Source organism: Anguilla anguilla, chromosome 3 (assembly GCF_013347855.1).
Source record: "Anguilla anguilla isolate fAngAng1 chromosome 3, fAngAng1.pri, whole genome shotgun sequence".
Lineage (NCBI taxonomy): Eukaryota > Metazoa > Chordata > Actinopteri > Anguilliformes > Anguillidae > Anguilla > Anguilla anguilla.
This window is the reverse complement of record NC_049203.1, coordinates 69,839,583-69,853,195: the sequence shown is the minus strand read 5'-3', so window position 1 is coordinate 69,853,195 and position 13,613 is coordinate 69,839,583. Positions and strand designations below refer to the sequence as shown.

General features: G+C 48.1%; 1 protein-coding gene across 1 annotated transcript in view; it reads left to right on the top strand.

Moving 5' to 3' along the window:
* The first annotated feature begins 145 nt into the window (after positions 1-145).
* slc49a4 (solute carrier family 49 member 4) overlaps positions 146-13,613 on the top strand; it is a 37,765-nt gene continuing 24,297 nt past the window's right edge. The window contains exons 1-2 of the mRNA XM_035408871.1: positions 146-590; positions 7,151-7,244. Coding sequence (XP_035264762.1) covers positions 296-590; positions 7,151-7,244 — 389 coding nt within the window. The 5' untranslated portion in view covers positions 146-295. The remainder of the gene's footprint in view (positions 591-7,150; positions 7,245-13,613) is intronic.

Here is a 13,613-nt window from a genome sequence, read left to right as displayed (position 1 = left end):
CACTGAGAATGTTGCTGTGTACAAGTTCAGCCATATTGGCTCTTGCCGTGTTGCACAGTAACTCACTTGCTAGGCAACCTGAATCCAAAATGGGGTACACAGAGTTACAGTTTCACAGTGACGTCTATTTCCGTCTCGTTGTTGCCCATGCGCAGTAAAGTTTCAACCGTACCAGCGGTAGCGGTTGTTGTTTTTTGTTCCTCTGTACAGTTAACACTTTACCGAAGTACCTCATTTTGACAATTTTTTTTTAACATTTAGGTATAACTTCAACTTCAAGATCCTGGCAAGTTAAATGGGTGCCGTACCGAGTACGGAGGGCGAAAGGGAACCCCTGCTTGTCCCCGTTCCGCCCGAGGCGAGCATACAGCCTGCCTACAGCCGAGTCTATGGAAGAAGATGGCTGGTCCTGGCAATGTTTTCTCTTTTGGCGTTTATGCAAGGAATGGTGTGGAACACATGGGGTCCGATACAGAACTCTGCCAGACACGCTTACGGCTTCGAAAACACAGACATCGCCGTGCTGGTTCTGTGGGGTCCAGTTGGGTTTGCGCCGTGGCTTCTGTTCATGTGGTTAATGGATAAGAAAGGTGAGTTGTTTTGTTTGTGGTAATAACCGGCAATAGAACTCTGTGATTGGCACTCGTTGTTGCATAGATTTTGGTCTTAATTGCTCTAATTAGATAGCCAGCGCTGTCACTAGAGAATACAGTCGGACATCTCCAACAAAGAGTGTCTTTGTTATTTATTTCGCAATGTCTCATTACGATGTATGCCTGAGGGGGGGGGGGGGGGGGGGATCATTATTTCGTCTAATGGTTTGTCATTTTTGAAGATTTGAAAGAACATCCTGACTTGTGAATCTGACATGTGCGAGTAGTTATCATAGCCTGATCAAGGGAATGTTAACTTGCTGTTGTACATTGTGTATCTTGACATCTAGGCACTGTTCTAAACGTTTTAGACATTAGTTGAATATACTGTAGAATCTGAACATAAGCCGGCCTATATGGTATCATAAAATGCTTAGTGTACTGGTACTCTATGTTGTAAAACCAAATAAGCCTTATTGTGGTAGCCTACTTTCACTTTAAAAAACATCCGTCCCTTTTCCCTAAGACACCCGAAGAAAATAGCGCCACCCGTGATCGTCTGTGTTTGGTGTGATGCTGTAAGGCTTGTTGTTATAATTGCGTGCTCAATAAGACAAATTAACAGCTCCGTCAGAGTGCGTGATATCCTGACACATTCAGAACGCCCTAGCCCTCTGAAATCAAATGGATCCTTTATACTCACGCTGAAAAAGCTTTCGCCTACAGCCTGACATTTAATATTGGCCCCTCTTGAACGCTTTGCAACTGTGTAGAACCAATTTGCTTAGGTATGGCAACTTCCACGAGGAACACCAACGGCTCTTTTACTCGGTATATTGGATCTGACACAGTAGCATACTTCTGTGGTCAAAGGCCAACCAAAGCCCCGAAAATAATAGATTATCCGGTTTAATGCACGTGGTGCTAATGGCAATGTGGACATTTAAAATGTCACAATATTGTGTAATTCGATCATGCATACTTCGTTGGCAGCATTTCTTCTGTTATTCATTATTTTCCAATAAAATTTTAGTCGTTGTCATTTAAGAGAAATGCTTGTCCAACTTTCCAAGTCTCCTGAGCAGCTTTAATAATAACTAAACGTCACCCTGAATTAGCCTATAAAATCTTTTCATGGTGAGTGAAAATTAGTGTTACAATAATCATGGTCTGTACATACTGTCTGAACGCAGATGCAGTTACCCCTAGTAGACACAGGCTTTGTTGTAATACTTTCCAGCTGTAGCCTAGGTGAAACTGATCTGATCTTGCAGATTGCGTTTTTAAGGATAAGCGGTTTTGTTATGTTTAATTTAGCCTAACTGTTCCTGAACTGATTTGGTTGGTTTCGTGAAAGTTACTGGAATGCTGCAGTCCGTTTGAACACTGCTAGGCTACCAGCTTTTCCCTGGTTATGCAAAGGAGAGTCCTTCAGAGAGCTGTACACACTGTTCCCGTCAGAGTCCATTGGTCAAACCCCAGCAGTTCCAGAGTGTCTAACCACAATGTTGTGCTTAAGAGTAGCCATGTTCCCCAGTTACACAGAAAGCTGGAGTGTTTACCTCATGTTTAACTTAATTTTGCCATTTTTTTAGTGACCTCATAATCACCAGCTCTTTAAAAAAATATGTTTTGTGGAAGACAACCAGGTTTTTTTTTTTTGAAGCACCAGATCATTACTGAACCCATGACTTGATGTCTTTTGAAATAAATCTTCTTGTCTTCTGACAAGTGTTCACAGGCCGGCAAGCCACAAAACCAGTTCCTTCACGTCGTCCTTAGAGACGTCTCTGACCACACCAAGCGCACGCTGACAGATAGGTCAGGTGACTTTTATAACGAGAGTGCACGTCAGCATTGTCTTAACGTTTAAGAAAAGGCAGAAGAATGTATAATGTAAGACCAGTGGGCTTCTTGAGGGCAACATTGTCGTTTAAACGGTTGTGTAATGGTACTGACGGGTTTCTTAACACAGGAAACACCTCTTTAACGACATGATTCTGTTCTTCAAACCTGTGCAGATTTCCTTTGGTGTGTGTGTATGTGTGTGTGTTTAACACAAGTAGTTATTTTCAAATTGCATCAAAACCTTGTTACTTTTCCAGTTTTAGTAGCCCTTGTTATCAGTTTATTAAAATGTTGAGCAGTGTTGTCGAGCTGAACAGTATTATTTACTTTTATGGAGTCTGTATGTCTTCAATCGTCGATCAGACATGTCTCAGAAAAGCTGCTTGGTGGGAATTTCCACAGCGCGATCACAGTGAGCAGAAAAAGGGAGGAGGGTTGGGTGGAGAGTTTCTGTCTTCTCTGGTTGGCCATTATTAGATTAATATTTCAGAAACGCTGCTTACACCTTCAGAAAGCCCTGGGCCGAGAAGGTCAGCAGAAAGCCAGAAGGCCTTCCGTAGCCCAGGGTTAGGGTTGTGTCTCTGGGGCATAGCAGAGGGGCTGCAGGCTCAAATCCAGCTAAGCCCCATTTCACTGGGGAGATCTGCTGGCTCTTGTGTGTGTGTGTGTGTGTATGTGTGTGTATGTATATATATATATGTGTGTGTGTGCGTGTGTGTATGTATGTGTGCATGTGTGTGTACGCGTGTATGTGTGTGTGTATATGTGTGTGTGTGTGTGTGCGCATTTTTTTTTTTTTCTTTCTTCAGAACAGTGCTGATTTCTCATGCTGTACAGTGCGCTGGCAGAGACGCGTATGATGGGGCTGTGACGCGCTCCCTGTAACGTGCTTAAGTGGAGCGCGCAGGCTGCTGAGCTGGCAGGAGTCCTCCGGAGTGGATCTGCCTCCACAATCCCTGCGAAGACCCTCCGATCCCCCGGCTCCCTAAGCCAATCCCCTGGCTCCCTCCCTGCCCTAAGCCCCGCATTCGGAATGAACCGGGCCTATAATTGGCTAAGCCGTAAGAAATCTTTATATCACAGAATTGCCTCAAATCCCCCCCTCCCCTCCCCCCCCTCCCCATCCCACCACCCCCTCCCCGACCCAAAATGGAAATGTATTGGGGCTATTACATTTCACTGGGGGAGTGTTAAGTAATATTGGCAGCGACAGCGACTTCCCCCCGCAGTCGTGTGAAATGATGGTGATTTCTTGGCTTTTCTTTAAATACGATCCCTCAGGTTTTCTGGCTCAGGCTCCACCGTCCGCCTTATTTCATAAAGTTTAGAGCGTGTTATTATCTGGCACTGCCGTTTTTTTTTTTTGTTTTTTTTTTAAAGAACCCAGGTGCTGACAATTTTATAGGTAATTTAAAAATATTTTCCACGGAGATACCGCTAAGGCCGGTCCTCCCAAGTCTCGATAAGCCTCGCGCAGAAGTCGTCTGGATTAATGGCGATGTTTTATTTGAATGCGTCGTGATAAAGCTGAATATCGGAGCCGGCTGAACCGGTGTAATAGGAAAGATGGCGTGTTTGTTTCTGCTTATCTGACTTCTTTGTTCAACCTGGGCCATTTGCAGCAGTGACTCAGCGTTAGTAGTTCTTGATCTACAGGCGCAGCTGAGACGGATGTGTGTGTCCTCTTTACTGCACGCCCGCCGCGTCTTCAGGCCTGAAATTTACAGCAGTTCTGTCAAGAGACGGCGCTTCGCTCCTTAACTGGAATGCAGGTGGAGAGAAGGGTGCGTTTATAACGCAGTTTCAGACCTTCACTGCGCATCGAATTTCCAACGAGCCGTCGGGATTACAGCTGCCGTTCCGGTCTATTCGGTGGCGGCGGCGGCATCAATAACTTTTCTTCGCGGCAGACGGCGTTCGTCCTCCCCCCCCCCCCCCCGGAGAGACGCTGAAAATGGCTGCTCTTTCAGACCGAGTGGCGGACAGTAACGGCCGTCCACGATGTGTCTGGTGGCCTAACAGCGGTAAAACTTCGTTCTTCCCGATTCCTTCTGCACTTTGTCGAAGCGCCGCTGGCGGGGCCAGCAGATGTGGTGCCGTGCGTCCGTCCGCGCGCGTCGGTAATAGAAGCGCAGGAGGGCGGGGCCGTCCGCCCGCGCGCATCGGTAATAGAAGCGCGGGAGGGCGGGGCCGTCCGTCCGCGCGCGTCGGTAATAAAAGCGCGGGAGGGCGGGGCCGTCCGTCCGCGCGCGTCGGTAATAGAAGCGCGGGAGGGCGGGGCCGGGGGGAGGGCGGGGCCGGGGGGAGGGCGGGGCCGGGGGGAGGGCGGGGCCGGGGGGAGCGCTTATTAAGTTCGGCTCGTTTCTGAGAACGCGCTTCGCAGCAGCTTCCCTGCGGAACCTTCGGAGAAACAGGTCTCCTGAGTTTGTGAATAAAAACCCGCCGGTCGGCATGGAGACCGGGCCAGGTGAGCCGGGGCGGAGCTCCACCTGTCGGTGGCTCTCTCAGGGCCGAGGGGAGCGCCAGCGTTGCTTTTAATTCTGTTGTTGATCTTCTTCTTCTTCTCCTTGTTTGTTTAGCAGACTCTCTTTATCCAGACGATTGAGGTCTCTATGGAAACAGATTCACAGTCTTTCTTTAAAGTCTTTCTTTAAAGTTTAAAGTCTTCCTCAGTTTCCCGATTTGCGTCCTCTGTAAGACAGTATAATCCCACACGGGGTTCAAAACTGCAGCCTTCTGCCAACAATTTAAATTTTGTAGCTAATCACTGTTTCACATTATACACAGTGCGTAGAGCAAGGCTAATGACCGGCCTTATAGGGAATTCATGTTATTACTGTTAATGAGACTCACTGTGTTCTTATTAAAAAGCAACACTTAAAACTTACACACATGAACACCTGCCACCTGCCACTGTGGTCTGATCAGTTCTTGCTGAGGAAGTGTGAAATTTAGGGTTTCCTGTGAATCTTTTGGACTGAAAACAATTGCTTGACGTTTGGGCAGGAACACTGTATGTGCTTAAATATAGGCTGAATCTCTAAATCCCCACAAATAAAGCATGCGAAATAGCCTCCCGATGCACCGTATGTACAGGTGTGACCACTGGCAAATGGCCGACTATTCCCCTGTGTGTTTGCAAATGATCGTTAGGCCTCGTTGGTTAATGGGTCCTGGCTGAGATACAGTTGGGGCCTTTATTAAATCTGGATGTGAAAGATTGGATCCAGCCCGGGCCTGTGGCTCTTGTGAGGTCACTAGCTTTTTTGAACCAATCAGAGGGTCGGCTGATGTAATTGCCTTCACCACCGGTGCGGTGTGCAGGTGGAGTGAAGCTAATATGATTTCCTCCGCATGTTTGGCAGTGAATGGGATAAGTGAGGAAGATGGGCTTTGATTTGGACAGCACCTGTCGGTTATTAGCCTTTAGATACGGGAGATTTAAGCACTGTTAGGCACTGCACAGGAGGTATTTTTATAAAGGCAATCTCAATCTCAAAGAGGGGCTTTTCAACCATATGTAAGGCTGCCAGGCAAGTTATTATTCCTGTTTAGTGTGCTCAGAAGCACATACTCTGCTGAGTACCATACTACGTTTTACTGCCATATTTTATTTTTATTCAACCTTTATTTAGCCGGGAACTCAACTGAGAACTAGGTTCTCTTTCTTTAGTGATGCTCTGGGGAATCGTTCTGGGTAGTGAAATCCAGGGACGGTGTAGCCAATAAGATGTGAGGAATTAACAGGTGGTGTGAGGTGGAGACGGGCACTGAGGGGAATTGACCAGGGCAGTAAAGTTTACACCCGTACTCTTGTAAAATGCCGCGGTGTCTTTAATGGCCGCAGTAAGTCAGGACCTCGGTTTCACTTCTAATCAGAAGGACAGGAAACCTTCTACAGCACAGTCCCCTCGCTGCTGCCCTGGGCCACTGGATTCTTACTTTTCAATCCAGAGGGACTGAACTGAGCCACCAACACCTCTTCCATGCCACCTGCTTAGCTGACAGGACCCGGGTAGGGGCCGGTAGGACTGGTGCTACCAATGTGTGCTTGATAAGATACACGGCATTCCTGAGCGTGACTCACAGCGTTCCCGAGCGTGACTCACAGCGTTCCCGAGCGTGACTCACAGCGTTCCCGAGCGTGACTCACAGCGTTCCCGAGGCTGTCTCACAGCGTTCCCGAGCGTGACTCACAGCGTTCCCGAGCGTGACTCACAGCGTTCCCGAACGTGACTCACAGCGTTCCCGAACGTGTCTCACAGCGTTCCCGAGCGTGTCTCACAGCGTTCCCGAGCGTGACTCACAGCGTTCCCGAGCGTGACTCACAGCGTTCCCGAGCGTGACTCACAGCGTTCCCGAGCGTGTCTCACAGCGTTCCCGAGCGTGACTCACAGCGTTCCCGAGCGTGACTCACAGCGTTCCCGAGCGTGACTCACAGCGTTCCCGAGCGTGACTCACAGCGTTCCCGAGTGTGACTCACAGTGTTCCCGAACGTGTCTCAGTGTTCCCGAGCGGCTTACAGCGTTCCTGAGCATGACTCACAGCGTTCCCGAACGTGACTCAGCGTTCCCGAGCGTGACTCACAGCGTTCCCGAACGTGTCTCACAGTGTTCCTGAGCATGTCGCATAGCGTTCCCGAGGGTGTCTCACAGCATTCCTGATGGCGTTTCATAGCGTTCCTGAGCATGTCTCCTCTTGTATTTCAGGTCTCAGGGTGTCTCTCCTGCTGTCGGCCTTCTTCATGGTGGCAGGAAGTGCCATGCGAAGTGTCCCTCTGTCCAACCTGCAGCTGAAACGATGGTAAACCAACCGAAACCTCCTGACCCAGAATTCCTCACTACTGCATGTCTTGCTTTCTTGTACTGTACCCATAATTTCCTTACAATATTGGGCCTTAGTCTGGCAAATATATGCTCCCATAATCCCTTACAAAAGTGTACCCATGATGCCTGAACTGATCTCCAGGACAGCCCAGTCTGGGCTCGTTTACACTGGTCTGAGCGGCTCCGAAGCACTGAGGCACACTGAGATATTTTAATGTTAGAGTCTGAACCTCTCCTGAGGTGTTCAGTTGGAGAGCTCTTGCGTTTCCCATGGAAGAGGGGTCCCCAGTCTTATCCGAAAAGGGCCGGTGTGGGTGCAGGTTTTTGTTTTAGCCCAGCACTGAGACACCTGATTCTGTTAATGAACTAAATCGTGGTCTTCAATCAAGACCATGATAAGCTGAACCATGTGTCTTGGTGCTAGACTAGAACAAAAACCTGCACACACCCACCCACATCCATCCATCCATTATCTGTACCCGCTTATCCTGGGCTGGGTCGTGCTGGAGCCTATGCCAGCACCTGCACCCACAGCAGTTGTTGAATAATCTCAGACACCCCTGCTGTACAAGCTTTGCCTTGCAAAGGACAGTTTCTTACTGCTTGGGCCAGAGAATGGGGCTCGTTTTTAAACAATCATTTACTTTTTTTTTTTTTTTTTCTGGAAACAAAATCAGTTTCAAGGTCCGTTTAGATTTGCATGTTAAGTGATGAGTGTTTGTTTTGCTGTTGTTATTTCTTCCCGGAGAAGGGCTCTCGATTGTGTTCCCGGCAAAACAAGCCCAGAGGGTGGTTTTTTTTATTAGCTTGCGCTGCTCAACGCATCCCTAATGCTCCGTCCCAATTTGTCTTTCTTTATTGCTGCTCTCGATATTTTTCAAGTGTCTGCTATTGTGAAACATACAGGCTTCAGACGGGATAAAAACGCTCTGGAAAAGGCTGAAATTAAACGTCACCCACTAGTCCACAAAAGTGTCCCGCCCCGCAGCGGCCACAGTTTTCGCACCAGGAGGCTGAAATTCGGCATGGAGGCTGGTCATGACCGAAGGAAGGGCTGAGTAACTTTCAGGCCGATCGTCCAAGAGGGGGGCGTGGCGATGGGCATGTGGCCTATCACAAAAAGGCACATAACTCCTGAGTGGATTCACAGATTTGCACAAGATTTCATGGAAAGGTTGGTCATGATGAGCCAAAGAAGAGGTCACGTGTTTGTGTGAGGGTGTGTGCGTGTGGATGCGTGCGCACACATGGATGCATGCGCGTGTGCGGTCGCAGCTGTTGCGGATTTTCGCTTGTTTGTAAATCACAGCAGACGAACGCGTTTTCACGAAAGAACCGCAGGTCTCCCCTGGCAGAGCAGAGGGGCTGTATTATAATCCCTCCGCTTGCTCTGATTGGTGCTCACACACGGCGGCTGAGGCCTCCAGGTTTCTGAGTCCTGGAGATGAACTTTTTAAAAGTTGGACTGATCAGAGCGTGTGGGGGGGCCTGCTTCATTCCCAGCTCACTCTGCTCCCTGCGCTGCTCTCTCATCTGCTCCACACGTCCTTCGAAAATCTCTCGTCTGTTCTTCTAAAAATCCGACGAGGAGAAACAGCTGGAAGTACTCCAGTCCTCCATAAGATTGCAGAATTAAAGTGTATCCTTGTAGTTTATTCCTTATGTTTTTATATATTTATATATATATATATATATATTGTATATTTTAGAGGATCCCCCCCCCCCCCCATCGCCCGTTTGAAGGAAACTCAGGCAAGGTTATTTCAATGATTAATAAAAAAAAGGAGTATCTTCGGTAAGTTCTCTGTTGTTAATCTGCGGTGTGTACCCGGAGAAGGGTCTTCTATGGGCTCTGCTCTGATGATGCAGAGTTGGAGTATGAATTATCTGCATCGTTATTATAATAATTGGAGCAGTAAAAGAGAAAATCAGATTCTTAATGAGGTTTTGGAACTCTGGCCCTCTGATTTATTGGCTGTTTGCTCTGTGGACTCCTCCAAGAATGGGTGAAAAATATTTGGAATCTTTGGACAAACTGCACCATTTCCTTCGTGAACGCTGATAATTTCTCAGCTTTAATTTGGCTAAATATATGTATAATTGCATATACACTCAGCATATATTTAATACATAATGCCCAGGAGAGAGGATAAATCAAAGTTATAATAATTGTTTTGTTTTTCTCAGGTTTTCAGTGGTAGTCCTCCAGCCATTTGAGGCATTAATTCTCCAATGCTGTGGATGAGCTCTGGGTTTTGGGTGCTCAGGCAGCGTCAGGCTGGAAACATACTAAGGATAATCTTGCCCTATGGGCACGTGAAATGCCTGTGTCCCGGGCGACATTGTTCACGTGCTCCTCTGCTTAGTTTTTGGAAGTTTAAAAGGTGTACCCACTAAGGGACGGATCATGGCTTCTCTTCAAATGATTCTGCCATCCTTCCTGGCTTCCTAGCGTCAGTCACGTCACTGGGCATAAAATGTATACTCGGTGCGGTTTACGCGGGTATTGCACGTTACGGATGCGTAGAGTTCATTTGTGAAGATGTGCAGAGAGAACGATCTGAATGATACGCAGGATACGCATGACAGCCATTTTGCGTAGGCGTTCGCATAACTTAAATCACGTATGTTTCCAGCCGTAGGCCTAAGGCCTCTGTTTGAGGTATGCAGGTTTCTAGTCTTAAACTGAGCGGGTGACCGCGTGGGAGACTCGCCTGTATTTCCAGGTGTCGGGGTGCCCCTCCAGTCCTCGGGGGCAGGAGAGGACTGTACTGCCCCCAGCCTCCTGCCCCGGAGTTCTGCCCTGCTGTGGGAGGGAGCTTAAGAGTTCTGCCACATGCATTCAGTCTCGTTCTTTAACTCAGTCACGCTAGTTACACGCTGCATTTGCGCTTATCTCCTTTTATCGGGACAAATACTTCGCATTTTTATTTACGCAGTCAGAGCAAGGGGTCCCCGTGGCCGTGTCCAACGGTAAGGCGCGTGCAGCTGCTGCTTTTTCCACATGCGCGGGAAATGCTAACGCGCGGTTCGTCGTAAGCTTTACGGCGCTATCCAGCTGCGGTCTGTTGTGTTCCATAAACGTTAATGCGAAGCAGAAATATACTGCAGGGAGTGGGCTGCCAGCAGGACTCCACAGCCCGGTGTTATTGTTGAGCTAACAGCCATTCACCCGAATCAATCTCTCCGCTCTTATGAAACGATGTAGTGTGTGCGCGAGCATCCGTCTAGTCCTAGTGTCACCACAAAGCGCACTCCTTTCCCATAAAAGAGTACCCCCGCGGCAATAATTCACTCCGTGAAAGTAGGGAAGAGGTTTCAGGGTTTTACTTTTTTAAACGTCTCTTTTTCTCTAACCCTGCCACTGGGTAAGAGAGCAAGCCCTGTACATCGCATGCATTGTGTTGTCTGACTTCTCCATTCTCTTCAACCTTGTTGTTGTGGAGACGGCACATAGCCTACGCACTGTTCCAGCCATTTGGGTTGTAATTTTATGGTGTTCTGATAATATGGCTTTTAAATTCACCTGTCTGCAGTCTGGATTCTAGTGCAGTATAACTTAACAATATTGCTTATAGCTGTCTTGCAACATGACTCTGAAGGTGATAAGTATAAACTCTTTTTTAATATACAAATGATTAATATATAATGGTGAAATTCAGTTCAAGCATTTTCCGTTTATGGTTATTGTATATTGAGGAAGGAATTGCCTGTAGTGCAGTAAGTTACCAGAAGGTGTCACTGTTTACATTGCCAGTGAGCCGCAGTAACCACAGTCTGGTAGAATTCTGTTTTTTTTTTTTTTAAAAACCCGTGCTTGCTCCCATAAACTTGACAAGCGCATCTTTATTGAAACACGGCGGTGGGGGCAATGGGGGTTTGATCATGATTTAGATATGAGGGCACGGGAGAAGTATTGCTCTTATAGCAGCCATCCCTTAGTACGGAAGGAAAAGAATAGGTTCAAGGGCATCGTTGTAATGATCAAATGAAGCCTTTGATTTTCAAAACCGAGAGAATGGCTCCAGGTGGCTTGATGTATAGAGGGGGAGTCCCTCGCCGGGAGACAGTAGAACATATTTTAAAGAAAGAAAAACAAACAAATAAAAATAGTTTTATGTTTGCGGGGGAAGGCCTCTCTCTGTCTCGAGCAGACAGCCTTTTATGAGACGGTTGAATGGAGACGGTTGAATGAAGGCGGTTTGTGAATGAAGCGGCCTTTCTCTGAATTCGCCCGCGGTGGTGCGTTTGGCTCTCTCCTGTTCGAAAGAGACCTGTCCTTCTGCGTTTGCGCTTCGTTCAACAGTCTGGAAGATATCCATAATTACAATAGTGGCTGATTAGGCACAGGTCCACCGGTGCCTTTCGAATCTAAGCGGCGCACCTGTTCGTGGAGATGTTTGCAAATGCACTGCGGCGCACTCTCGTTTGATTGAATCCATTCAGGAGATCATCGTTTTGTAGATCATATCGCGGCTGACTCTACCTCGCCGATAGCATCTTTCGGGCACCTCTGATTCCCGCCTAGCGTCTCGGGTCTATAATCAGGGTTGGAGTGAGCAATCGCGGCGAGCACCGGCAGACCCTATCATTCACACCTGCCCGCCAACTAGAGAAAACACTTAATCTGAGCGTGGCTAAGCACACATTCTCACCCACCGGCTTCGGGTCTGGGCTTTCACGCGGCTGTGCTCGTCCATGGCCATTAAGCTCATCATCTTTAGAAAGCGCTGCAATTTTCCTCCGGTGCCGTTCGAGCCGGAATCACGGTCGAAGTCTCTTTTATTTAAAGTTCGCCTCGGGAAGCTCTGCCGATATGCACGCGCGTCGCTTTGATCCAATCACGTTCTAGTTCTGTTGTTCCTGGGGCTCGTTGCTATGGCGGACACTTTCTGGAAGGACAGACTTCACGCAAGCCAGGTGTTTTAATAAAAGAGTACGTGATAGGAATTATTTGCTAAATTTCTCACAAGGAAATTATTTTACCTTAAGTCTAGAGCTGGTTACTGTTATAGTCTTGTAAATATTCCCGAGGTCTGTGTGATGTTTCGCCGTTTTAACTCCGGACAGTGTATTGTAATGATTAGCTGTTTAAGTTGAGTTCTGATCGGTTACTTGTGGCGGTTTTTTTAGCGGCGCATAGTCGCGCCTCACCGTCACAGAGATTGACATCTCGGATATTTTCTTTGGCTTAATAACAAGCATTTGCCTCGACGTCAATAAAAACTTTCCGCTGGTTGAGTTCCCGCTGAAATATCGCGTCAGAGTCTCGTAATGAAAAGGGAAAGAAAGAAGGCTGCGTGATTTTTTTTTTCATGAGTAATGGCGACGCTCAGATCCTATCGATTCCTCCAGGCAGGTGTTGTGCCGTGCGAGCCTCTGGGTCTGTTTGCTTGTCTAAATAGTGAGGGAAACGCTCCCCGTTCTGCTCGGGGTTATTTTCTAATGACCTAATAAGGCCACACACGGTCTCCGGCTAACCTGCCAGACAGGCCCGAGAGCATATCGCTGCTGTGGCGGGAACAGGCCAATCAATCAACCCCCCAAACACACACACACACACACACACACACAGTGCAGTCAAAAGGGTCTTGCTGTGGCTCGACATATACACCACCCCCTGTCCTGTCCGACCCTGCCACACTCTGTCTTGCCCCACCCCATCCCAACCTGCCCTGCCCCGCCCTGCCCCATCCCAACCTGCCCTGCCCCACCCCATCCCAACCTGCCCTGCCCCGCCCTGCCCCATCCCAACCTGCCCTGCCCTGCCCCGCCCAGCCCTGCCCCTGTGTCCACTGCCCCGCCCTGTTCTGTTTCAGCGGTGCGAAGAAAGCGTTCAGTTGAATCTGCAAAGAGTCCAGTGACTATGTGATGTATGCTTGATCTTGGTCTGCCTAGATGTGTGAGTGTATGCGTGTGTGTGCGTGCATGTGTGTGTCCGCACATGTGTGTGTACGTGTATGTGTGTGTGTGTTTGTACGTGTGTGCGCGCATGTGTGTGTACGTGTATGTGTGTGAGTGTATGTGTGTGTGTGCGCGCATGTGTGTGTACGTGTATGTGTATGTGTGTGTGTGCGTGAACAGTTCCCCACGGTATTATTCATGCCGATCTGTCTGATGATGTTCTGGGATCATCATCCCTCGGTCAGGTAAAGGTGAGGCGGTGTTTCTGAATGTTTGTCCTGCGTTGTTTGAGCGTCTGCAGTGCGCTAGAGTTACTGGTGATGAAGATGATGTCATTGACCGCTTTGAACAGCCAGACCCTGGGGTGTCAGAGGAGGTGACTGGTATTACATAATAACAGGTAATAAAAGATAAATCACAAAGAGCCTTTGCAGAAGGCAAC